Genomic DNA, 27,792 nt, shown 5'->3' with positions numbered 1-27,792 from the left:
GGAGGAGTAATCAAGTGTAGACACACACGTATGATAAGAGTTTATAAATCAATATAATTTCAAGTGAAATCTCATAAACATGATGCATGACAAGGAACGGTTAATTTTGATTTGTCACCAACATAGATATAATTTCATATATTACTTGATCTTTAGCCCAGCCTTTAAAAATAGATTTTTAAAATAACACCTTGCAAGTATGAAGGTCAAAGGTAATTCTTCATATACTTTCTTAAATAAAACCAGTCTAATTTTTCATAATATCAGGATGAGGTAATTTGTATAATATGCTAATTTCAGCTTACCTATGAACAATGATAAGATTTCTAAAAAAATTGAACAAAACTTTGCAAAAGTTTTTAACCACACTGATAAAGACATCCCTGCGAATCATGTTACATTTATGATATGAATCAGAAACGATGATATGGCAACTGTGTTAAAAATAGAAATAAATAACATATTATTGAGAGTTTATAAATGCCGGCTTAAATCTTAAGTGTTTTACATGCATTATAGTTTACATATCTTTATCCCAATTATAGATTAGTAACTAGGTAGCTAGACATGAAGTAACTTTTAAAACGTCACACCTTGTAAGTTTGAAAGCCAGAAGTGATTCTAGAGCTCACCGACTGCAGAGCTAATTATGTGAACTACTTAATTACATTTATCTGACTTGCTACAATTGTTTACACAATAAAGCTACCTTCACTGCCTTTGACAGCCATCGGTGGCTTCTGAGTTCACACCAACACTCTTCTTCCATAAATGATCTCTACTTTTATTTATCATTTTACAGTTGCATATATTGGCCATTATCAATTACCCTTTTGAGGTGTCCTATAAGGATCTTTTCTGTTATTTATTTATTTATTTATTTTGGTTTTCAGTATTGTTCAGGTTTTGGATAAGTTTAGTGTGTCATGTGGCATATTTTACCATATACAGTATTTCATTAAAACTTAACGATTTCCAGAATTCTACAGTCATCCAAAATAAAAGGTCATTTAATAAGATCTCATACCCTTTATTAAGTAAATATGTCACCAAATTAAAGTGATTGACTGCAGGAAATTCCTGTATATGCTAACACTACTATTCCCCCAACTTTAAAATACTCGATCATTAACCATTCATGGATTTTAAAAATTGTCATAAAAAATTAGTCTCATTATTTCCTAATAACAGCATTTTAGTTTTAATCCAGCTATTCTAACAACGTGTCTACGGAATCTGACTTTAAGTTAATAAGGTTATCATTCTTTATGAGTTTCTTTATTCCTCACTAATTTATTGCTGTTCATGGCTACAACCGAAAATATTGCATCAAACATGGAATATCACTTTAAAAATCATTTATTCTATGATGAAACACTTATTTAAAGCTCTGAGAAAATTAGAAACAGACTTTTATATCATTCAACTGCAAAAGAGTGTTACCACTTACCTCACACTCCACCCAGTGTGATTCTAGCAGCACTCTTGTCATTACCTACACCATTTATCAACGACGTAAGTTCAGTTTTCATAGAGCACAGTCCCTGAGACGACTCAGCTGCTGAGATGAATGACCAAAGAGAAAACCTCTCAGAGCCAAATCTGGTTAAGAACTCAAGAAGACAGCAATTGAAAGGTAAGGGCACTAAAAGCTCTAATTCAGTAACTGGGCAGGAAATGTTCTATGCAGAATTAAATCTTCAAATGCTTCTGAGGATCTTCAAGGGAATGACAAGAACTACCATTGCAAAAATAAAGCACACAGTACAGCACACAGTACAGCTGTTCCAGGCTGTGAACCTGAAGGGCAGAGGTTTGGGGAAAGAGTAGGGAATGATCTCACATATTTTTCATTTGTGAGGCCAGAGCTTAAAACTGGAATATGATATTGTTATTGAAATCTGAGGACTAACTTTACTCAGGCATTGTTGTAATTCATAGTCTTTGCCCAACAACTCGTGGAGCATTATGTTTACTGAAAATTAAATGGCATATGACCAGAAAGATTACAATGGTAGATATGCATTTATGGTCTATGTTTATACCTATGATTCCCAGCACATTTTGGTTGTCTTGTACGTAAATTGTCTAAACTTTGGTCTCCATCCATACACCCTTTCTCAGTGCTTCATTTCTCTCCCCGCAGATTTGCCATTATCTCTAGAGAAGTTCATTGCTGGGATTTTGGGAATCACCTGCCTTGTCTTGACATACGTTGTAGCAAGAATGATAAGTTCTCTTCCCTGTAAGTAAATCTTTGAATGATTATGAGAGATCTTTTCATTTCAATGATCATCAGTGCCTCTAAGTATTTCAAGTGTCATGGAATGGAACTTTCCTTTTCATGTATGCATTTAGACTAAATGTGGAATGCTTATTCTGAATTTCTCAAAACTATAAATAACAATGATTGTGGAAAATATGCATATATTCATAATTGAGAAACACAGGTTAATTCTTGAGACTGGTTAAACGAAATACTGTAAGAGATGCCAAAGTTTGGCTGTTTAAGCTTTTGAATTGATTTCTCCTCAAATCTTCATGGTATTATTAATTGATCTTGGTAAATCAGTTTTATGCCAGAATATTCTAATCTTAAAAAATACACCACGTTTCAAACAGAAAAACTAAAATGATTACAAGGATTTTTTTTCCTTATAATTTCCTTAATCTTTCCTTGTACATCACTTGTAATTTCCTTAATTAATATTTTTAGGTAGTGGACCACCACACCAGAACAATTCACGCCCAGTTACAAGAATCCAAGAAGGTATGTAATGATTTTTATAGTTCTGATATTAGTACAGTTGATATTTTGTCTCCGTCTAGACTGTACAAAATCAAAGTAGAGTTTCAGGGGAGACTTAAATTATAAAATATAGATAATAGATAATAGATGTTAATAAGTAATGATTAGAAGAGAGTATTCCTTCTTAGGCAACAATATGAAGAAATCCTATTTTAAAATCACCATACCCATTGTTACCAATTGCCTCAAATTTCCTCCTGCTATAACAGAAAAGAGAAATCATTTTACAATGCCTAAAAAGTGGTTTGTTCAGTGACTCAAAGGACATGTAGAGATTGGCATTTTGTGTGTTTCCTTTATATGGGTTCATGGATATGTTATATAAACGTGTGTGTGTGTGTGTGTGTGTGTGTGTGTGTGTGTGTGTGTCTGCAAGTTGTAAATTTGTGTGTTTTAATATTCAAAGCTGTTTGGATAATATCTCATAATCTTTCTTTAGCTTATCCCTGTGGTCATTGCCCAAAAGAGTGGCTTACATTTTCCAACAATTGCTATTACATTAGCACTGAAAAAAAAACATGGAATGAGAGTTTGACATCCTGTGTTTCTAAGAACTCTAATCTGCTCTACGTAGACAAAGAGGACATGGTAAGATTTTAAACGTTTCCAGCATCTTATTAAAAGCTTATCAGTTGAGGGGTGCCTGGGTAGCCCAGTCCGTTAAGATTCTGCCTTCAGCTCAGGTCTTGATCCCAGGGTTCTGGGATCCAGTCCCACATCAGACTCCTTGCTCAGCAGGGAGGCTGCTTCTCCCTCTGCCTGCTTCTCCCCCACCTTGTGCCCTCTCATTTTCTCTCTCTCTGACAAATAAATAAATAAAATCTTTTTTAAAAAAGCTTATCAGTTAATATTATATCAGTAGAATTCATCCATATTTTTGTACATTTTAAGTCCGTTACTATTCCATAGTTTGACTCTACGATATTTTATTTATATTTTTATACCTTTAATGTACATTTGATATTTTCCACGTCTTGCTTTTCCCTGAAAACCGTGCTTCTATAAAGGTGCTTTTTACCTGAAATAACGTTACTATTTAATTTTACCACACATCAAGGAAATTAAACCTAAGATTGTGCAACTTGATCACAAAGTAGTGAGAACCACATGATTACAAATCAGAGCAGGAAATAGTTTAGAGCCTCTATCAGCCTTGCCCATTTTAAAATTATGAAATATCTCTGCTTATTTTCAGACCTTACATCAATGGAATCATGCAGTGTGCATTTTTATGTGTGTCTCCTTTCGGTCTCATGTGATATTTGTAATCCATCTATACCATTGCATTTGGCTATAACTTGTGAATTTTCACTGCTGTCTTATATGAATATGACCTTTTAAAAGCTGGTCTCAGAAATTTAGTTCCTTTTTAGTATGAAGTATTATGAATAATTATTTTATGAAAAGCCTTTTCTATGTTTTTTTTTAAACTATCAATTAATTAAATTATTTATTTACTTATTTATTAATTTGAGAGAGAGAGTGTGGAAAGGGGCAAAAGGAGAGGGAGAGACAGAGAATCTCAAGCAGAGTCTGTGCTGAGCATGGAGCCCAACACAGGGCTGATCTCACCACCCTGAGCTCGTGACCTGAGCCGAAAACAAGAGTCAGATGCTTAACCAACTGAGCCACCCAGGTGCTCCGCCCTTATATGTCTTTTATTGTAACTACAAATGGTAGTTATAATAATTTATTATACATAACTGCATAGAATATAATATACTATATTTATGGAATATAAATATATTTGTCATAATAAAATACTAATGTATAAATATAACATTATAATTGTATTTAAATAAAATTATAGTACATTTTCTTCTAAGCATTAATATGAAATTGCATGGTCATAGATATGTTAAATTATCCCTACACTTCTCTAGTGTATTGTATAAATATACATTGTACAAAGTAGTCCCTTGATCCAAAACTCAATAGTCTCCGAAAAATTAATACAATTTCTGATCATTATATAGTATCATTTTTCTGGCCTGTGAATCATTAAGCTATTCTCTTCAGTAAGAATGAGAAGTACTTGAGTATGTCTCCTGCCCATTTCTCCTAGATGGTGTCCTCTTTCCCCTCTCTAGTCCTTGCCATATTTTTCTTAAAGATTTTATTTATTTATTTGAGAGAGAGATAGCAAGAGAGAGCACAAACGGGGAGGAGAGGGAGAAGCAGGCTCACCGTGGAGCAGGGAGCCTGATGCAGGGCTCCACCCCAGGGCCCCATGACGTGATCCAAAGGCTGAGGGCTTCAGAGGGGCGGGGGGTAGAGGACTGGGACAGGCAGGTGATGGGTAGTAAGGAGGGCACGTATTGCATGGTGCACTGGGTGTTATACACAAGTAATGAATCATGGAACCTCACATCAGAAACTAGGGATGTACTGTATGGTGACTAACATAATATAATAAAAAATTATTATAAAGAAAAAAAAAAGGCAGATGCTTAACCCACTGAGCCATGCACCCGCCCAATCCTTGTCATATCTTAGACATGAGCGCTTTTTTGAGTTTATGAGATGGAAATAGTTGTGACTTGCATTTCTACTCCCCTACTGGAGTCCTTTAATGATCGGAATTTAATGTTATCATGGTCCAATTTATCATTTTGGGTGTTAGTGATTGATTATTTTGGACCTATTTCAGGGGTTAGTCAAAGTTCATGAATATAATTTTTATAGCACTTCCTGTATTTACCTTTTTGTTTATTTTTAACTTTATTTATTTATTTATTTTTAAAGATTTTATTTATTTATTTATTTTTAAAGATTTTATTTATTTATTTGACAGAGAGAGAGAACGCAAGCAGGGGGAGCAGCAGAGGGAGAGGGAGAAGCAGGCTCCCTGCTGAGCAAGGAGCCTGAAGCTGCACTTGATCCCAGCATCCCTATTTTTTAACTTTTAATTAGGGTCTTGATCCAGTTGGAATTTATTTTTTGTGATGCTGTATCTGGGATGCTGTGAGATAAAAGTGAAGGTTATACTTTTCTACATCATGACCTAATTGATGGGGCACAATTTATAGCAAAGTAGATCTTTTCTTCATAAATAACTTTATACAGATAACATTATATATATGGCCATATATGTTCTAATCTGCTTTATGTAAATAGCATAGATATTACACATCTTATATAGATAATTATATACAGTCTATCATAACCCACAGCACTTTCAGTAAAATATAGAGCCTTACCTTCCTTTACGTCCCTTTACAATGTCCCATTTCTACTATAATTGTCTTAAATATTTTTCTCCCTACACTGAGAATCACATGGTTGTTATAATTTGGCTTCAACTGATGATTTTGCTTCAAATATCAAACAGTTTAGACAACACAAGAGGTGAAGGAAAGTCCATTAGACCTATGATAGTTTTATTCTTTCTTTTGTTGCTTCTTTCTTCCTGATGATCCGTGATTCCTTCTCTTACCGTTTAATTTCTGTTTAGATAATTCCCTTTAGCAGCTCTTTCAGAGTGGGTCTGGTGGTGACACATTTTCAGTTTTCCTTTATCGAAGCATGTCGATTTCCCCTACATTCCTGAGTGATAATTTTGCTGGGTAGTCAATGGTTTTTGATTGGGATAATGCGCTTAGTATCTAAAACATTTCTGTTTTCCTAACATGCCTTTTTCTCGTTATATTGACTGGAGAGAAAAAAACAGTTTTGGGACTTTTGTCTGTCCCCGTTGGTGTGGGACAGTCTGGGACATGTGAGGGAAAGAGAAATTCCAGGGAACCCACCCCCATCTCATTCCTCGGGTCTGGAGTGCCCAGTTCTGTCAGCTTTCTTGTCACCTGTTTGAATCTTCTTATGTTGTCTTGTACATACTAATACCCAGGGGGTTTTGCTGTATTTGCTGGGAGGAATAGGGAAAAGTTTATATTCTCTATCTTTCCAGGACTGGAAGTCTGATTTGTAGTCGTTTCAGTTTGAATGTTTCTAAGACTGACAGTGTCGAGTATCCTTTCTTGTACTCATTTGCCATCCATATTTTTGATGAAGTTAACTGTTTGCTTATATTTATATATTTGTTATTGTATTTTGAGAATTCTTTATGTGTCCTGGCAGCAAGTCTTTTATTACATGTATGTTTTATAAGTCTTTCTTCTGAAGTCTATGATTTATCTTTCCTTTCTCTTCAAAGAGTAGAAATCATCCCAATGAGCTACACTTCATCATTTTGTTCATTATGGATCATATTTTTGGTGTTCTACATAAGAACTCTCTGCCCCACTTTAAGTGATTTTTTTGTCTAATATACCTCCTTGAAATGTTATAGTTCACATTTATGTATGGCAATGTTGAGCATTTTATATAGTATAAAGTATATAAATATTAATATTATTTGATACTGAATTGTTTCTATCACATTTGGCTTTTTTTCTTTTCTTTTTCACGTTTTCTTTTACATTCTAGTTAGTTAACACTCAGTACAATATCAGTTTCAGGTGTAGAATTTAGTGATTCATCCCTTACATTCAACGCCCAGTGCTCATCCTCAACATTTGTTGAGAAGATTTAACTTCCTCCAATGACTGACTTTCCATCCTTGTTGAAACTCTCCATTCCATATATATGTGGGTATAAATTTTGGACTCTCTAATCTGTTTCTTTAATATCCTTATGTATTTTATGTCAATTTCATACTTTTAAAACAATCTTTTTTGTAAACAGTACATCCATACTAGCTCTTTTTCAGAGTTACCATACTTATTCTATATCTTTGCCTGGCTGTTTCCTATTTATTTTTATCTTTCTAAAGATTTTTTTTTTAATTAAGAATGGATATTTGTGTTATCTGCATCAGAGAAATCAGAGAAATTCTCTGCATCAGAGAAATCACATCATTTGATCTTCTTTACTCTGGCAAGGTGATGGATTAAGATTCTGGAATTTCAAATGTAAATCCAATGTGGTATTGCTTCAGTGAGTCATGGTCCTTTATTTTTAAATATTGTCCAAATCTCGGCACTGGAGGAGATAATGCTAAGTGAAATAAGTCAAGCAGAGAAAGACAATTATCATATGATTTCTCTCATCTATGGAACATAAGAACTAGGATGATCGGTAGGGGAAGAAAGGGATAAAGAAAGGGGGGTAATCAGAAGGGGGAATGAAGCATGAGAGACTATGGACTCTGGGAAACAAACTGAGGGCTTCAGAGGGGAGGGGGGTGGGGGAATGGGATAGACCGGTGATGGGTAGTAAGGAGGGCACGTACTGCATGGTGCACTGGGTGTTATACACAACTAATGAATCATCGAGCTTCACATCGGAAACGGGGATGTACTGTATGGTGACTAACATAATAAAAAATCATTAAAAACAAACAAACAAACAAAAATAAATAAATAAATATTGTCCAAATCTATTTATTTATTTTTTTTAATGATTTTTTATTATATTATGTTAGTCACCATGCAGTACATCCCCGGTTTCCGATGTAAGGCTCGATGATTCATTAGTTGTGTATAACACCCAGTGCACCATGCAATACGTGCCCTCCTTACTACCCATCACCGGTCTATCCCATTCCCCCACCCCCCTCCCCTCTGAAGTCCTCAGTTTGTTTCTCATAGTCCATAGTCTCTCATGTTTCATTCCCCCTTCTGATTACCCCCCCTTTCTTTATCCCTTTCTTCCCCTACCGATCATCCTAGTTCTTATGTTCCATAGATGAGAGAAATCATATGATAGTTGTCTTTCTCTGCTTGACTTATTTCACTTAGCATTATCTCCTCCAGTGCTGTCCATGTTGTAGCAAATGTTGAGAACTCGTTCTTTCTGATAGCTGAGTAATATTCCATTGTATATATGGACCACAACTTCTTAATCCAGTCATCTGTTGAAGGGCATCTCGGCTCCTTCCACAATTTAGCTATTGTGGACATTGCTGCTATGAACATTGGGGTGCATATGGCCCTTCTCTTCACTACGTCTGTATCTTTGGGGTAAATACCCAGTAGTGCAATGGCTGGATCATAGGGTAGCTCAATTTTTAACTTTTTAAGGGACCTCCACACTGTTTTCCAGAGTGGCTGTACCAACTTGCATTCCCACCAACAATGTAGGAGGGATCCCCTTTCTCCACATCCTCTCCAACAATTGTTGTTTCTTGCCTTGTCTATTTTTGCCATTCTAACTGGTGTAAGGTGGCATCTCAGTGTGGTTTTGATTTGAATTTCCTTGATGGCTAATGATTTTGAACATTTTTTCATGTGTCTGTTAGCCATGTCCAAATCTATTTATGATTGCCACTGACATGTAATTTCCTTTATTTTAAATATTCCCATCAAAATGCATAGAACACATTTTATTAGACTCTTTTTTCTACCCTCAAGTGTTTCTTTTGTTTTTAAAGATTTATTTATTTGAGAGAGAGCAAAGGGGGTAGTGGAGGAAGAGAGGGAGAGGGAGACAAGCAGACTCCCCACTTAGCAGCGAGCCCAATGTGAGTCTAGATACCAGGACCTTGAGTCATGACCAAGCCAAAAACAAGAGCTGGACACAACCAACTGAACTACTCAGGTGCCCCTTTTTTGTTTTTAATTGGCATTACATTTTTCTTTAATAATACACATCTAGATATTTTCTAATAGAATATGAAAAGTTTTCCAAATTGTACATCAAATTGTAAGTTGTAAGACATTTCTGATATTTTTATTTCTCTTTGTTTTTGTTTTCACAAGTTGTATTTGGTAGGATTTTTTCAAATTTGTGTCTAGCTTTAAATATGTTTGCATATTTTTATAATATTCTCTTATGATAATTTTGTTGTGGTATAATGTACATACAGATGAATGCACATGGGATACATGCCAACTGATGGCTAAATTTTCAAGTGTCGCCATCGCATGGAATGAGAAAAAGAATTTTACCAGCACTGCAAAATGCCCCTTTCATGTTCTTATCTGCATTTAATAAAACATTTATATAAATGGAATCATACAATATGCTTACTTTAGTTTTGGAATTTTCATGGGAACTTAAACTTGTGCAATTCATCCATATAGTTGCATGAAGTTTTCAATTGTCCAAACTCACTTCTGTTCTAGTGTCTGACTCTACTGTAATGTATTCATCCATCCTACTGCTGATGAGTTATTCTCCTATACGTAGTTCCGAATCAGCTTTCAGCTAAATATATGTTTAACATTTCTTCGTTCTCTAACTTTAAAAGGCTTTTCTCTGTACAACGTCTTGAAAAAGAAGCTACTCAGATCATGCATTTTATAACACTCCTCCTTTTGAGTAGAAGTGACAAAGCTGCAAACTGTGTCTAAACACTATTTTAGTAACCCCTGAAAGTTTTGATACATTTTCAGTTGATTATTATCCAGTACAAGATAATTTCAACTGTAAATTTTTCAGAAGTGTATGACCTTCCACATGTTTGGAAATTTCCAAAATTTCTTTCTGTTGTTGCTTCTAATTTATTCTTTTCTCTTCAGAGAACGTGCTTTGAATAGCTCCATCCTTTAAATGTTCGATCCCTTTTTATGGCCTAGAAGAATACTTTCTTTTTTTTTTTTTTAAGATTTTTATTTATTTATTCGACAGAGATAGAGACAGCCAGCGAGAGAGGGAACACAAGCAGGGGGAGGGGGAGAGGAAGAAGCAGGCTCATAGCGGAGGAGCCTGATGTGGGGCTCGATCCCATAACGCCAGGATCACGCCCTGAGCCGAAGGCAGACGCTTAACCGCTGTGCCACCCAGGCGCCCCAAAACATAGACTATTTTCTTAAAGCAGTTTTAGGTTTACAACAAAACTCAGACAAGGCACAGAGATTTCCTGTATTTCCCTACTGTCTATATCTATGCGTGTGTAACGCATAGACTCTCTCACTCCCAATATCCCTCAGCGGAGTGATTCATTTGCTACAACTGATGTTTATCTATATAAGTTTCTATATTGACATATCTTTATCACCCAAAGACAATAGTGTACTTTAAGGTTTACTCTTAATATTGTGCATTTTATGAGTTTGGAGAAACCCGTAATGACATGTATCAACCATTATGGAGTTATACAGAATAGTTTCACTGCCTTAAAAATCCTCTGTACCCGACCTATCCATCCTTCCTTCCCTGCTAAACTATTCAACCTCTGATCTTTTCACTGTCTCTATATTTTTGTTTTTTCCAGACTGTCATACAGTGGGAATCATCCACTATCTCACATCTTACATCACATTTAACTAAATCATGTATCTTCACCAACTTTAAACGTAACAGTTTAGACTGCTCAGTATATTCACATTGTTGCCCAGCTGATCTCTAGAAATTTTTCACCTTGTAAAACTGGGACTCTCTCCTCATTGAACAATAATTCCCCTCCTCCACGTTCCCCTTAACCCTTAGTAATCACCATTCTACTTCTGTATCTATCAGTTTCACTATTTTAGATACTTCATATAAATGGGATCATACACTTGTGCGTGCACACGTGTGTGTGTGTGTGTGTGTATGTATTTGTATGTGTGTGTGTGACTGGCTTATTTCTATTCGCATAATGTCCTGGAGTTTCATCCATGTTGTAGCATGTCATAGGCTTTCCTTCCTTTTCAAGGCTAAATAATATTGTTAATGCATACTGTTTTCTTGATCCATTCATCCATCAGTGGACACGCGGACTGCTTCTACCACTTGACTCCTGTAAATAATGCTGCAGTGCACATGGGTGGACAGTTATCTCTTTGAAATCTTGCTTTCAATTTTTTAATGTATTTTCCTACATGTGGAATTGCTAATTCATATGGTAATTCTATTCTTAATTTCTTGAAGAATTTCATGCTGTTTATCATAATGGCTGACCAATTAACATTCCCAATGGCAGTGTACAAGGGTCCTCTTTTTCCATGTCCTCACCGACATATTTTTTTAATAATATTTTTTATTATGTTATGTTAGTCACCATACAGTACATCCCTAGTTTTTGATGTAAAGTTCCATGATTCATTACTTGAGTATAACACCCAGTGCACCATGCAATACATGACCTCCTTACTACTCATCACCAGCCTATCCCATTCCCCCACCCTCCTCCTCTCTGAAGCCGTCAGTTTGTTTCTCAGAGTCCATAGTCTGTCATGGTTCATTCCCCCTTCTGTTTACCTCCCACTTTCTTCTTCCCTTTCTTCTCCTACCGATCTTCCTAGTTCTTATGTTCCATAAATGAGTGAAACCATATGATAATTGTCTTTCTCTGCCTGACTTATTTCGCTTAGCATTATCTCCTCCAGTCCCGTCCATGTTGCAGCAAATGTTGAGAAATCGTTCTTTTTGATGGCTGAATAATATTCCATTGTATATATGGACCATTTTTTTTTATAATATCCATTCTAAGGAGTATGTAATATCTCATTGAGGTTATGATTTGCCTTTCTCTGATCATTAGTGATACTGAGCATCTTTTCATATGGTTTTGACCACTGATATATTTTCTTTGGAAAAATATCTACTTAATTCCTTTGCCCATTTTTAATTGGGTTATTTGTTTTTTGCTGTTGTTACTGACTTGTAGGATTCCTTATATATTTAGGATATGAGTCCCTTGTTTGATACATGATTTGCAAGTGGTTTTTTTTTCCCACTCTGCCTAGTCATTCTGTTGACCTATCCCTTTCATGCACAAAAATGTTCTGGTTTGATGCAGCCCATTTGTCTACAATGGACTGTTCCTTTGTGCTCTGTGCTTTTGGTGTCATATCCAAGAAATCATTGCCAAATATCACATTGTCTACTTTTCTCCCCATGTTTTCTTCAAGGAATTTTATAGTTTTCCATCTTATGTTTAGGTCTTTAGAGCATATTTTGAGTTAACTTTAGTATATGGTGTCAATGTAAGCATCCAACTTCATTTCTTGCATGTAGATAGTCAGTTTCCTACCACCATTTGTAAAAGATACTGTCCTTTCCCTACTGAGTGGTCTTGGCAAACTTATCAAAAACGATTAGAAGGAATATACATCCGTTTGGGTCTGAATGTATCTTTATTTTATTGTTTCCATTGGGATTTATGGCTTGGGGCTTCCTACTGCTATATCTTGCTGATGTCACTTCTTCTCCACAGTCTGAAATAGTGTCCAGAGGAGATATGGATTCTGTGGTGGATAACATGGTCTAACACTGCTGGAGGTGGAAGATACATCACCCATTCCCTGAATTTCATACTGACTTAAGCCATCTCTTAATCCACCCTGTTCCCTCAAGATTATTTCTTTGTGTTCTTAAGTGATCTTCAGTCATCTCAGTATGATGTCCTGAGATGTGTATTTATTTTTTTAACTTTTTTTAAAGATTTTATTTATTTACTTATTTATTTTTGCAAGGGGAGAGACAGAGAGCACGTGCTAACATGAGCAGGGGAGGGGGAGAGGGAGAAGCAGACTCCCTGCTGAGAGGGAGCCTGATGCAAGACTGGACCCCAGGACCCTGGGATCATGACCTGAGCCAAAGGTAGATGCTTAACCTACTGAGCCACCCAGGCACCAGATGTGTGGGTTTCTATGTCCACATCTCTTAGTTTGCTAAACTTCTGGGGTCTATAAATATTTGGAAATGATGTTTAGAAGTTGTTCATACATTGTGACTCAAGGTTGATTTTCTGAGTTTTTTTCTGCCTCTCTTCTCCTTCTTAGATTATATTTAGAACTATACTAGTTTTCCTGATACTATTTTGAAGGTTTCTGAACTCTGTTAATTTTTCTCTCTCATACTATTTGGTGAAAAAATACTCTTACTCCTTTTTCAATTTCATCAATTTTTTGCTCTGCATATCAAATTTTCTGTAGAGCCAATTTATTAAAATTTTAATTTCAGGTATGTATAAAGCAAGAATTGTCTGTTCATATAGTTTTATTTCTCTATTGATAAATCCTACTTGCTATATTGCTGCCATCATATTTTCATTTAATTATTTGAACTAAGTTTTATTTAATTATATATATATACACACATATTTATTACTTTAAAGTACTTCTTTCTAATAACATAACATCTTATCCTAGTAAAAGTTTCTATTGACCTGTTTTTTTTTTCCTTTAATGTGGAAGATATTTTCCAGTTTCTTTTCATGTTTTTTTTAATTTTCTAGGTAGACATTCTTGACAATATAGTTCAATAAACATGGATTCTCTTTCATTTTTCATAGATTTATTATGTTTTGTAAGTTGCATAAACTTTACTGCAGAATCTTCTCATCTGAAGTTGGCCTTCTGATATTTTTGTTCAGTTTTTCCAAATTCTTAATTGTTTAATTTTTTTTCTTTTTTAGCCTATCTTCCTGGGTATGATCCTTGTGATTTTGAAGGTTAAATGTCAATCACTAATTCTTTTAAAAGTCTGTGTTTGAACACTGCAAGTCAGTTGGGCTTTCACCCTCTGCTGTGTGGGGTGTGTGTGTGTGTGTGTGTGTGTGTGTGTGTGTGTGTGTGTGAGGGGAGTCCTCATAAATATATTAGCAGTTCTCAAGTCTCTTTCAGCCTTTACTTTCTAGTGGGTTCACCTTGGTCTCCTGTCCCTATGCACATATTTTTTCCCCCTCTGCCAAGAGTGTGTAGAGAGTTCATGCCAACTCTTCTGTTGTATTTTCCCTTACAGTAACCTCCCATTGTATTTATGGGAGTCAGAGCCCTTGACACAAAGACCACAAGCTCTGACTAATAAAAGCCTGAGTTTTCCTCATCATGACCGAGCAAAATTAGCACTTTGAGCTGGAAAATCAATGGACTATTTTGCCCCCTTCCCAACTTCTAATCAAATATACCCTGTGGACCAGCACCATTGCTATTTGCAGCTTTTCCAAATGTAAAATTTACAATTCTTCTTGATCCCTGAGCTAGGGTGACAGGGGGAGAGGCATAGGAACTGTCCTACACAAGAAAATTACAAGGTGCTTCTTCTTACTTGAATCTCGAGGATTTTTTCCAATGTAAATATTTCACAAAGTACTTTTAACCTTTTGTCACTTATCAGAAACCCCAAATTGTTATCTTTGTCAGTTTCTCCTCCTTCCTAGTCCTAGTAAGATACTTTTGCAGTGTGTCCAGTGTGATACAAAATATATAGATATAGACAGATACTATAAAGTCAGAAAGAATTAACTTTATTGTTACTACAAAATTCAAATGAGTATAAGAGCTTCTCTTTGACTTCTAATAAAATCTGCTTTCTCATAGTATTTGTTGAACTTCTTCATTCGTTCTTCATGGGTTAAAGTCTTTAAGAGTAATACTTCATCTGTGTGGCCAAAAGGCTCAACTTTCTTCTCCAAAACGTAAGTTTCTTGAGAATGTTTATATTTTATGACTTAAAAGAATTAATCTTACAAGGAAAAACATTAAAATGTGAACAATTAGATGAACACAAATGTTGCAGTGTTTTCATAGAACAATGACAAGAGAAATATTTAGATGTTGATATATCACTATTAGTCGAAATAAATTATTTATCCATCAAAATATTATGGTATGTATTACTAAATTAATGAGATGTAATTTCTGTATTTCAGATCATCAGTATTTTCAGAGAGTAACAAGAATTGTCCATTTTTCATCATCGATTCAAACATAGTTTCTTATGAATCCTGCTTAGAATTAAAACCATATGTTTGTAAGCACTAGGCATTCGTTACGTAATTTTGGTATAATGATCTGCCACCATCTAAAGAAATGTCATTTCTTCTGAAGCCATACAATTGCTTTCTCAGAATATTTTTGAGATGTTATTTTTAGAGCAATTTTCACAACAAAATTAAGAGAAAGGTATAGAGATTTCCTCAATTGCCCTTGTCCGCACACATGATGACCTCTCCTGTCATCAGCAGCACTCACTAGCATGGGTCATTTGTTACGAGGATGACCCTGCAACGATGCTTCATAATCTCCCAAAGTCCAAAGCGTACCTGAGCCTCCACCCTTTGTGTTGGTGTCATACTAATCTAAAGCATAAATACTCAGGTACATATAGCATTTCTCAAGCTTTTGCCATTTATTAAAATGAATTCTGCTTAAATTACAAATCATAATATCAAACACTGTTTTTGTAAGTTCCTCAACAAGGTGAAAATTTCTACTGAGAATTCCCAATGAATAGATTTGTCCTAGCGCTTAAAGGGGCTACAAATGAGGGTTGAACAATTGAGGGTGGCAAGGTTATGAGTCAGAATTGAGTCAGGACACAGAAACCAAGGGAAGTCTGAGATGAAAACAAATTATCGTCTATTTGTAAGGGAAAGCCTACTAAGAGGAATGGTGCTAAGATAAAGAAAATCATCAGAATACGTTAGAATTAAAGGAGAGTACCCAAAGAAGGGGTCACTAGGAAGCCAGGTCTACGCTCTGAAGATGGGACTTAGATGTCATTGAAGACGATGTGGCTACACCCGGCTTCATAGCAGACATGGTCACGGGATTGGCCTGGGACAGAGCAGCTCCACAGTTCACAGGCTGATGTTGGTGAGCATGGATCTCAAGCTGTGACTGGTAAGCAGGAAGACGCCCTGCCAGGTTGTTAGGAGGCACAGAGCAGAGGGCAGGAAGCTCTGACTGGTTCTGGCTACAAAAGTTTGCTGGAGGCTGAATACACAGGACTTCCTGCGTGCATGGGGGCCAAACACCCCGAAAACACCATGAAACTAGGAAGAAGAGCTGTTTCTGTTGCAATGTTTCTCCATTGCCTTCTACTGACATAACTCAACCTCGTGTGAGCTGAGAAGCCAGAGAATTTTATAGACTCTAGCCCCAATGTCTGAAAACGGAGCACTGAGGGATGGAGCCAAGAGTATGAAATGGTTAACAGGCACTCAGGGTTATCATGCAACAACCACAGGGTTGCTCTATAAAACTGTTCACATCTGTCCCACCTCCTCAGAGAATGGAATGAACAGGTATATTCCGGGTCACTTTTAGTACAGCACTATCAAAATTAGGTTCATTATTTGGTAGAGATAGGTTTTTTCATTGAGTAACAGCCAGTGTCCTTTGATACTCTTTCTTGTGTGTTGTTTTCCTCACCTGGATTCCAGATATGTTGGAAGAGATCTTGTTTTATTAAATTCTCCACATCACCACCTCTGTCACTCTTTACTACTATGCTAACAAATACTTTGAAGTGAAAAATAAACGTTAAATAGGGAAGAAAACAAGAATTAAAAGTATAAAGATATTTGTGTGTGTCAAGCAGCTAGTGATTGCCAGAATTTAGGACACACATTCCTATTTTAATCATGATTCAGAGATATTCCCACCCTAATTCAAATACATCAGGGAGAGAGGTTAAACTCGATAGTTATTTGTAAAATAAATTCATATTTTATATACATTTATCTCTTTGAAGATATATTCTTCAAATTCTCTGTATTTATTCCTTATCATTATATAGACAAATTATGTGAGTATTCTAAATCAACTTCATATAATGTGTAAATGGCATTTCTAATTGCTGCAGTTGTGTTACAAACAATCCAGGATTGCATTGACGTTTAAAAATAAGCATTCTGGGGGCGCCTGGGTGGCACAGTGGTTGGGTGTCTGCCTTCGGCTCAGGGCGTGATCCCAGCGTTATGGGATTGAGCCCCACATCAGGCTCCTCCGCTATGAGCCTGCTTCTTCCTCTCCCACTCCCCCTGCTTGTGTTCCCTCTCTCGCTGGCTGTCTCTATCTCTGTCAAAAAAAATAAATAAAATCTTTAAAAAAAATAATAAGTATTTATTTCTCATTCACCAGTTTGCAGTTTAGCTGTGTTTTAATAGATCAGGGCTGGGCTGTAGGAATTGGGCTCCAGACCACAGATTCAGCTTAGATCTTTTTTCCATATTTTATTCTTAGGAGAGTGGGCTACCCTGATATTCACTAGATCTCAGTCATTTTGACTTAAGAACTTGATGCTTCTGTGCCATCTCCTGTGACATGATGATGAAAATTGTAGCCACCCCATAGGGCTGATCTGAGGATCAATAATATAATGCCTGAAGATCCTGACCACGGGACGTTCTGGCTATCTGTGATCTCTTCATATTTTACTTTATCAAGTATTCAGTAAAGGCTGTTTTCCAAGAAAACCCAGGCTCTGTAACTGTTGGGGTTAATGTAGAGCATGAAATCAGCCATAACAACCTGGCTTGCTAAAATGTAACAGAAAGGCCGCTGAGGGCAGGGAAGGTTTCGGAGAAGGGCACAGGCCTTTGGAATGCTGAGGCCTACGTGACCACTCTGCCCTTGGAATGCCGCGGGGAGTTGCCTTCCAGAAACTTTGTAGCAAACGGTCGCCTTGTGATCTAAGAGATGCAGGCATTGTCCCGCAGGCTTTGTTTAGCAGGACTTGCAGAACACGCCCAGATTCGCATATCGTATCTTCCCGTAAACACATCCCCCAGTTTTCAGTAAGACCCCATCATGTGCTTGAGGAACAGTGATAAGGATTTGTGATTATCTTGAAAGACCAATAAAAACGGGAGAAAAGAAGCACAAAGGGTCTTCATTTCTGAGCGTTGACCCCCTTGTCCTTCTTTTGTCTTTCACAGCAGAGTCTGGAGTAATCTTTCGTCCGTCACTACAGGGATTGCTGGCCATTCCTGGCAAGTGGTGACCCCGATATGATCATCTTGCAATGGATACCGTACAGACACCCTGAAAACGAGAAGTCTGCACGAAGCTGGCATTGGCTCAAGGCCGAGTTCGGGGAAGTTTCAGGCAAGGGTATTTTTATCGAATTAAAAGTTCTCTAAGAATTCCAGATATGGGGGGCGCCTGAGTGGCGCAGTCAAGCGTCTGCCTTCGGCTCAGGGCGTGATCCCAGCATTCTGGGATCGAGCCCCACATCAGGCTCCTCCGTTGGGAGCCTGCTTTTTCCTCTCCCACTCCCCCTGCTTGTGTTCCCTCTCTTGCTGGCTGTCTCTGTCAAATAAATAAATAAAATCTTTAAAAAAAAAAAGAATTCCAGCTATGGGGCAAATCCTCTCTCTCTCGAACAGAGACAATATATTAAGGTTTTAAAGCAACTCTTAAAAGCTAACATTGCTACTATAAATGAGAAATAGCTCCATAAGGTGAGTGGGGCCTCTATAATAGAGGGCCGACTTCAGGGTTTGTTAGAGGTTGTCACTGAACAGAACCCATGGTTTCCTCACCAAGGAACTTCAGAAGTATGGGAGAGTATTGGAAAGAACTTGAAACGTTGCCAAAACAAGGTAAATCGAGATTTACTAAAGGTCAAATAAGCTCATGTTATCTCTCTTGAAATTTGTTAGCAAAAAGATGATTCATAAATTTGTGTAACAATTCACACTTGGTTACTACTTAGCCTTCATTGGAGACTAAGATTTCTAAGAGTGCAAAATTCAGCAACTCTGTATGTAGAAAAGTAGGACATATATAAGAAAGATACAAGGAATGGGAATTTCATTCTTGTTAAAGGTTAAAGAAGGTAATTTGTCCCAAATAAGATGGTTATTTGGAGAAAAATGGCTTGGGACAAAATCTGAATGCAAAAAATTGTAGGTTTGTGAAGGGAAATCTTTGGAAGGGAATTTTAGGTGTGGTCAGGACAGACTAAGCTTAAAATAAAGGGATTTTAAAGGTACGTGGTAAGAGATTGAAATTCTGTTTAAAAGACAAAGTTTTCTTGAATTGTCTGCTCTTGATAAGAAAATGTAAGCAAAGGTTTTTTTTTCTCTTTAGTAAGCTTATCGAGTCTTTGACAATCCCTAATCCTATTTAAGCATGTGCTTTAAACCTTTCTTAGGTTTTAGCAAACTTCCTCAAGATTTAAATCATGAACAGGGTCTCGTTGACTAATTAGGCTTGCTTGGTATGTTACCTTTTGGTTATAAGGTCATCGACACTTGATATTCTGGCTATTGAAGTGTTTCATGTGTCGCAGAAATAACTGAGTTTCCTTGTCAATTGCATCATAAAGAATGATCAGATCATTAGCAATATTCGTTTCTGAGTTTGTCATTTATAACTGTTCCTACTTCTCTTATAAAAATGAGGTTCATCTTCAAGAAAATTCATATAAAAGACTTAAGGACAAATACAGATTTTTGGTATCTTTAAAAACGTAAAAAACTGAAATAAAAGCTGCCTTCAAATTAAGCAAAAATTAATAACTTGGGACTGAATGAACTAAAAAATTAGTTTTGTGACTCTCACTTAAAACATTGCTGATTCCGTTTGCTTTTCCAGATTAAGAAAACTTTCTCTTAAGATATCAATGACTTACAGAAATGTGATAAAATATTCATTTGTAAACAACACTTATGTAAATCAGTACTTGGGGCCCCCAGTATTTGGTCTGGCATACTGAATATGATGATTTATGTGAAGAAGCTGCTGGGTCACTTTGCAGGAGTTTCTAGAGCGGCTAATATGCTTCAGGGGAGAGGTCCATACATAGATGTAGGACAACTTCTAGGGACCCTCAAGTCTTTGAACAATGCTCTCTCTATGGAAAACGAGCTTGGCACTCCTCAAGTCTCTTTGTCTCTATTAGCAGGGCCCCCAAGAACCCTTTATCAAATTCGTCAATAAATCACAGCAAGCTTTTCGGAGGCCAGTCAGTCATAATCGGACTATCATTGAGAGAGCACATTCTACCCTTAAACACATGATAAAAAAACAAAAAGGGGGCGATAAGGGTCCTACAGCACAATTACAGAAAGCATTTCTTACTCTAAATCTTTTTAATTTAAATTCTGATTTTGAAACTCCTGCCAAAGAAAAACACTTTAAACCTCACTCCTCACCAAAACCAGGAGCCCAAGTACCCTGGAAGGACCCAGATATGGGCATTTGGCAGGCACCAGGAGAACTGCTAACATGGCAGCGAGGTTATGCTTGGGTTTCCACTCAGGACGGACCAGTGTGGATCCCCGCTAGAAACGGTAAACACTACCATGGCCTGACACGGTCAGAATCCAGTCCCTCAGATGAGTCACTTGAACCTAGATGAAAAACAGCCACACTTCGTGCACCTCCCCCAGACCCACAAGGTCAAATTCATGACCTGGGGAGACCTCAAGACAACGACCCAGAAAGCCAAGGAGATTCTACCACAAACCGGTAAACCCTCTACTTCTGAGAACATGTTCTTGGCTAAGGTATCTGTGCTTAACACCAGCTCCACCATGATCTGTATCCTCGTCTGTCTGCTGCTGCTGCCTGGGTTCTTTGCATCCTTTTATTGGGCTGATGTTATAAATACCCCCTCTGGAAACCTGTTACTTGGGGGCATGCCCCTTTTCCTGTTTTCAACAATGCCACTATCCCTGTTAATCTGACCAGAGGTCGGGAAGAATCCAGATCCATTAGCCTTCTGAATCAGGCATTATCTGACATCAGAGGACCCTAGTGCTTCCTGGGCCTGCTCGTTGCCAGCATTACCGCGGCTGTCTCAGTGGTTACCCCACTAGCGTGGCAGGTGCCTCTCTTTCTGTCACTCGGTTCAGACTCCTGCCTTTGTGGACCAGCTGGCTATTAATAGCACAAGGGAATTTCAACTTAAACTAAAATGTTAGGACATCTTCGACTAATGGAAGCTGCTGTTGAATATCTTGGGGGAAAACAAGAAGTCTTATTTACGAATTGGCAAGGCCTCTCACGTGACTGGGCTTACAGATCCATCTGCGTTACCCTATGTCCTGGAATCAGTCTACACATGAATCGGAAAAGATGCATGGATCATCCCATGATAATTTAACTTTAGACATTCAGCAGCTAAAGGATCAGATCCTCACTTCATTAACGGTGGTGGAAAAATCGTAAGCTTCATACAGAAGCTTGGCCATCTCTAACAATCTGCAGTGGCTTAACCCGACCACATGGTTCTCTTCCACAAAATGCGGATTCTTAGGAGTTGCTACTGTAATAATAATTACTGGTTTTCTTATCATAGTCTGCAAAATTGGAATAAATGCCCTATCCACCGCCAGAGATGTGAAGCATATCTACACAGCGCAACTGTCTCAAGAACTACCTGCTACCACTTTAAAGAAACAAAAAGGGGGCAGATGTTGGGGCTAATGTAGAGCGTGAAACCAGCCACAATTACCTGGCTGGCTAAAATGTGACACAGAGGTCGCTGAGGGCAGGGAAGGTTTCGGAGAAGGGCACAGGCCTTTGGAATGCTGAGGCCTACGTGACCACTCTGCCCTCGGAATGCCGCGGGGAGTTGCCTTCCGGAAACTTTGTAGCAAACGGTCGCCTTGTGACCTAAGAGATGCAGGCATTGTCCCGCAGGCTATATTTAGCAGGACTTGCAGAACACGCCCAGATTAGCATATCGGATCTTTCCCTTAAACAGATCCTCCCATTTTTCAGGAAGCCCAGCAAAACCCAAATAAGATAAATATAAACTAAGTCACAAGCGGGTACATCGTAGTCACGCTTCTGAAAGATAAAAAGAAAATCTTGAAAGCCGTGAGAGAATAACAGCGCTTCCTATGCCCAGAAATTCACTACAAACAATGAAATTTAGAAGCTGGTAGAGTATTGATCTCAAGAAAAAACACTTGCTTACCCAGAAGTCTGTCATTAATAGCCTTCCAGAACAAAGGTAAGCTAAGACACGTTCAAAGAACTACTCAGGACATCCATCAATGAAGCCTGCTGAGCAAGAGGTGCTATGGGAAGCAAATTTTTCAGGCTTGCTGGTAATCGTACCAGAGGGAAAACTGGGTATTTGGGAAGGTGAGAAGGGCATGAAAAGTTACAAATATCTGGGTAAATAGGAAAGACCAGTCTTTTGTTAATTTCTCTAAGTATGCATGCCTAGTCACAGCAAAGTTTGCAACAGTGTCTTCCAGTGTTTACAATGCATGTAGGTTGTGATACAACAACTATACCATAATGGTTGGGGGATTTGATCAATATCTTTAAGTGTTGTTATTCTCTCTTGTTGCCGTCTGAGCTTCTGAGTAGAATGTTTTTGTAGGAAGGTTTATATAATGAAGACAAATTCTTTAACACATGGTAGGTTTGCCCAGGTTGCTTTTTATTGTACTGCACTTTGGTAATTTGCATTTTTCTGGGACTCTTCTCTTACATACAGATTTTGAAATCTATTCATAATATGCCTTTATTGCCTTTTAATATTGTTTTAATTTAAAACAATAATGTAGTCCCCAAATTTAATCCAGATATAAATAATTTCTGTCTTTATTTTTTCGACAGTTTTGACCATTTTGTCTTTTTCAAGGAGAATGACTTTCTTGATCCTCTCTACTGCACTTTCGTTCTTTGTCATGATTTTGTACTATTTATTATTTTCTTTTATCTTCTTCATTTGGATTTACCTTCCCCTAATTTTTTGCTTACATGTTTTTAATTTGTATTTATTTTTTAATTGTCTTAAAAATTTTATTTTCTAAAAAGTATGGCAGTATATAACAGCATCTTTATATTCTACCAAACATTTACAGAAGAATTAATACCTATTCTTCTGAAGTTTTTTCAAAAAATAGAAATGCAAGGAAAACTTCCAAATTCGTTCTATGAGGCCAGCATTACCTTGACCCTAAAACCAAACAAAGACCCCCACCAAAAAGGAAAATTGCAGATCTATATCCCTAATGAACACGTAGGCAAAGAGTCTCACCAAGATACTAGCCAAAAGGATCCAACAGTTAAAAGGATTATTCACCAGGACAAAGTGGGAAAAGAGTATGGCGATCCCTCAAGTTAAAAATAGAGCTACCGTACAACCCAGCAATTGCACTACTAGGTATTTACCCAAAGGTACAAATGTAGTGATCCCAAGGGGCACCTGCACCTTGATGTTTATAAACAGTAGCAATGTCCACGACAGCAAAACTATGGAAAGATCCCAGATGGCCCTTGACAAATGAATGGATAAAGAAGATGTGGTATATACATACAATGGAATATTACTCAGTCATCAAAAAGGATGAATACTTAACAATTATATCGGAGGGTGGAACTAGGGGGTATTTTGCTGAGTGAAATAAGAGTGAAATAAGTCAGAGAAAAGATAATCATATAATTTCACTCATGTGGAATATAAGAAACTTCGCAAAGGATCATAGGGGAAGGGAGGGAAAACTGAGCGAGAAAAAATCAGAGGGAGACAAACCATGAGAGACTCCTAACTATAAGAAACAAACTGAGGTTTGCTGGAGAGGAGGTGATGGGAAGATGGGGAATTGGGTGATGGGCATTAAGGAGGGCATGTGATGTGATCAGTACTGGGTGTTCTATGCAACTGATGAAAAACTAAACTCTACATCTGAAAGTAATGATGTAGTATATGTTGGTAATTGAGTTTAAATTAAAAAGAAAATCGAAAATCCCTGGAGAAAAATGAAAAGGAAATCACAATGTTTCAAAATCTACAGGAGTGGAAATAAATGAAATTAAGATTAAAAAATAATAGAAAAGATGAATGAAATGAAGAGAGGCTTCCTTGAAAAAATCTACAAAATTGGTAAGACTTTAAGTGGAATTAACAGGAAAAAAAAGTGAGGCCCCAAATAAATACATTCAGAATCAAGGAGAATTTACAACATATACCTCAGAAATACAGAAGAGCGTAAGAGATTTACTGTGACCAATTACATGCCAACAAACTGGACAATCCAGAAGAAATAGACCAATTCCTACAAATACACAGATTTTCAAGATTAAATCAGGAATAAACAGAAAAATCTAAATACACTAAGAGTAAAGAAATGGAATCAGTTGTCAAAAATTGCCAACAAACACATATCCAGGACCAGATGGCTTCACAGGTTAATTCCAACGAACTTTTAAATAAGAGAATACTTATTCTTCTCAGATTCGTCCCAAAATGAAGACGGAGGAAAACTTCCCACTTCATTGTGTGTGGACAGCATTACCTTGATACCAAAACAAAACAAGGATGCAACACACACACACGCACATGCACAAACACACACACACACACACACACAAATTATTCTAGGCCAAAATTCCAGATGAGCATGAAAGTATCCTCACTAAGTTTTAGCAAACACAAGGCCACAGTACAATAAAAGGATCATACGCCATGATCAAGAAGGATTTATTCCATATATGAAAGGATAGTTCAATATCAACTTGACATACCACATTAACTAAAGATCAAAATCATACGGCAATCTCAATAGATGCAGAAAAAGCACTGATGAAATTCAACAACCATTTATGATAAACACTCCCAACAAAGTGTATAGAGAGGGACTCTGCCTCCATATATTAAAGGCTATTATTACAAGCCCACGACTAACCTCATTCTCAATAGTGAAAAGCCAAAAGCTTTAAGACAAGGATGTCCACCCTTACCACTTTTATTCAAAACATGTGGAGGTCCTGGCCACAGTAATCTGAAAAGAAAAAAGCAATTTAAAAAGACATCCAAATTGATAAGGAAATCGCAAAGCTGTTGCTATTTTCAGATAACATGATTCTCTAGATAATTAACCTAAAGACTCCACCAAAACTATTAAAACTAATACATGGAATCAGTTAATTTGCAGGATACAAAATTAATATGCAGAAATAGGTTGCATTTTTGTACACTAGTAAAAAACCAGGAGCAACAAATTATAAAAACAATCCCCTGTATAATTCCATTTATAAGAATAAATTCCATAAGAATACATTTAACCAAGGAGGTAAAAGTCCTATACTCGGAAAACTATAAGTCATTGGTAAAAGAAATTCGAAGATGACATAAGTGGGAAGATAATACCATGCTTATGGAGCAGAAGAATTAAAATTGTGAAAATATCCATATTTTGAAGAACAACATAGAAATTCAATGTAATCCCTAAGAAAACACCAATAGCATTTTTCACAGAACTGGAATAAATTATCTTAAAGTTTGGAACTACAAAAAACTCTGAATATCTAAAGCAATCATTAGAACAAAATTGGAAGTAACATGCGCTTACCCTTCAAACTATACTACAAAGCTGTAGCAATCAAAGCAGTACGGCACAACAATAGAACTAAACCTCTGTTTATACGGCTAATTACTATATGACAAGGAAGGCAAGACTGGAGAATGGGGAAAAGAGAATCTTCACGAAATTGTGTTTAAAGAACTGGAAAACTCTGTGCTAAAGAATAAAACTGGACCTCCTTTTATTTTATTTTTTTAATAATTTTTATTTTGTTATATTAGTCACCATACAGTACATCCCCAGTTTTTGATGCAATGTTCCATGACTTATACCATAAACAAAACTAAACCTAAAATGCTTAAAGATGTAGGTGTAAAACCAGAAACCACAAAACTCCTAAAGAAAGACAGGTAATCAACTCGTGGAGATAGGCCTTAGCTTTACTCTTTTGGGTCTGTTTTCCTTAGGGAAGGGCAACAAAATGAAAAATAAACAATACGTCAAACTACAAGGCTTTTGCCCAGCCGAGGAGATCATCAAAACAAAAAGGTAGCCAACTGAATGGGACATATTTGCAAATGGTATATCTTACAAAAGGTTAGTATCCAAAATATATAAAGAATTCCTACATCTCAACACCAAAAAAAAAAAAAAAAAATGGAAACGAGATTGAAAAATGGGCCAAGGTCCTGAACAGATACTATTTGAAAGAAGACATACAGGGGCGCCTGGGTGGCACAGCGGTTGAGCGTCTGCCTTCGGCTCAGGGCGTGATCCCGGCGTTGTGGGATCGAGCCCCACATCAGGCTCCTCCGCTAGGAGCCTGCTTCTTCCTCTCCCACTCCCCCTGCTTGTGTTCCCTCTCTCGCTGGCTGTCTCTATCTCTGTCGAATAAATAAATAAAATCTTAAAAAAAAAAAAAAAGAGAAAGTTTTCTTAATCTGGCTGTCTCTATCCTGTCGAATAAATAAATAAAATCCTTAAAAAAAAAAAAAAAGAAAGAAGACATACAGGTGGCCAGCCAACACACGAAAAGATGCTCAACATCACACTTGTCAGGGAAATGCAAATCAAAACCACAGGGAGTTGCAAAACACTCTCAGATTAAAAAAGACAAATACTGGTGAGGATGTGCAAAAAAGGGAACCTTGTGCACTGCTGGTGGGAATTTAAATTGGTGCAGTCAACAATGGGTAACAGTATAGAGGTTCCACCAGAATATCCATTTCAGGGGATATAAGGTAATGCAAACAATAACTTGAGAAGTGTGCACCCTATGTCTATTGCAGCATTACTTACAATAGCCAGGATATGGAAGCAACCCATGTGTCCATCCACAGGTGAATGAATAAATAGAAGCGATATTTATACGCAATGGAATATTACTCAGAAATTTTTGTCATTTTTGACAAAATTGATGCAACCAGAGGATTTAATGCTAAATGAAATTAGCCAGAGGAAGTTAATACCATATGTTTTAACTAACAATGTGCAATCTAAAAGTGAAATGAGTCATACATAGAGCAAAGTTGTGATTGCCATAGGCCGGGGGCATGGAGAGAGGGCTGAAATAGGTAAAAGGAAGTAAGTAGTATAAAATTTCAATTATAAAATAAGTCACAGGGTTGTAAATTACAGCATAGGGAACATAGTCAATAACATTGTATTAATTTTACATGGTGGCCATATAAAATTAATAGTTTTATAATGATGATCGTATAATGTGTATAAATGTTGGATCATTGTGTCTACACCTGAAAGTGATATGATACTGTATGCCAACTACATATCATTAGAAATAAATACATAAAAATAAAATTTTCAACCAATTTTGCAAAACAAAACCAAAGTAGAACTACACAGCAATAGAAACATATCTGTAAATATCTTCAAAAATTACATGATGTTCACATGATATTTAATCATATTTTAAAAGTACCTTCTCTGCCCCACTTCAATTTTTTCAATTAAGTGAAATTTGTAGGCACTGTGTTCATTTTCCCACTACATAGTTAGACTTATGTTTTTTTCATTTACAACAAGCATTCGTATTAAAATACATTTATCATTGGAGGAGGAATCAATGAATAAAATGAATAATTCAATTACTTAA

The 27,792-nt window shown here is 36.8% G+C and overlaps 1 protein-coding gene across 2 annotated transcripts; it reads left to right on the top strand.

The window, feature by feature from the left end:
• The first annotated feature begins 1,538 nt into the window (after nucleotides 1-1,538).
• On the top strand, nucleotides 1,539-19,666 carry LOC123781611 (NKG2-A/NKG2-B type II integral membrane protein-like). Of its 2 annotated transcripts, XR_015721600.1 has the most exons (7): nucleotides 1,539-1,636; nucleotides 2,147-2,245; nucleotides 2,717-2,770; nucleotides 3,249-3,397; nucleotides 14,998-15,095; nucleotides 15,330-16,302; nucleotides 18,342-19,666. XR_015721600.1 is itself a non-coding variant. In XM_045781225.2 (6 exons), exons 1-6 carry the CDS (start codon nucleotides 1,567-1,569, stop codon nucleotides 15,439-15,441), a joined length of 582 nt encoding a protein of 193 aa, XP_045637181.2. In that variant the 5' UTR covers nucleotides 1,539-1,566; the 3' UTR covers nucleotides 15,442-19,666. The 2 variants fall into 2 exon arrangements, 1 of the variants encoding a protein (XP_045637181.2); XM_045781225.2 differs by having other exon boundaries at nucleotides 15,330-19,666.
• Nucleotides 19,667-27,792: the final 8,126 nt, after the last annotated feature.

This window comes from Ursus americanus, chromosome 25 (assembly GCF_024610735.1).
Source record: "Ursus americanus isolate L20-20 chromosome 25, mUrsAme1.1.p, whole genome shotgun sequence".
NCBI lineage: Eukaryota > Metazoa > Chordata > Mammalia > Carnivora > Ursidae > Ursus > Ursus americanus.
Note: the sequence above shows the minus strand (reverse complement) of the source record. Positions and strands in the feature narration are given on the sequence as shown.

Excerpts from the sequence above, each read along its gene's own strand:
- LOC123781611 (XM_045781225.2), top strand. The coding sequence starts at position 1,567 with ATGAATGACCAAAGAGAAAACCTCTCAGAGCCAAATCTGGTTAAGAAC. Across the intron at positions 2,246-2,716 it reads AATGATAAGTTCTCTTCCCT|GTAGTGGACCACCACACCAG; the intron begins GTAAGTAAATCT and ends TAATATTTTTAG. Across the intron at positions 3,398-14,997 it reads ACGTAGACAAAGAGGACATG|TATTTGTTGAACTTCTTCAT; the intron begins GTAAGATTTTAA and ends GCTTTCTCATAG.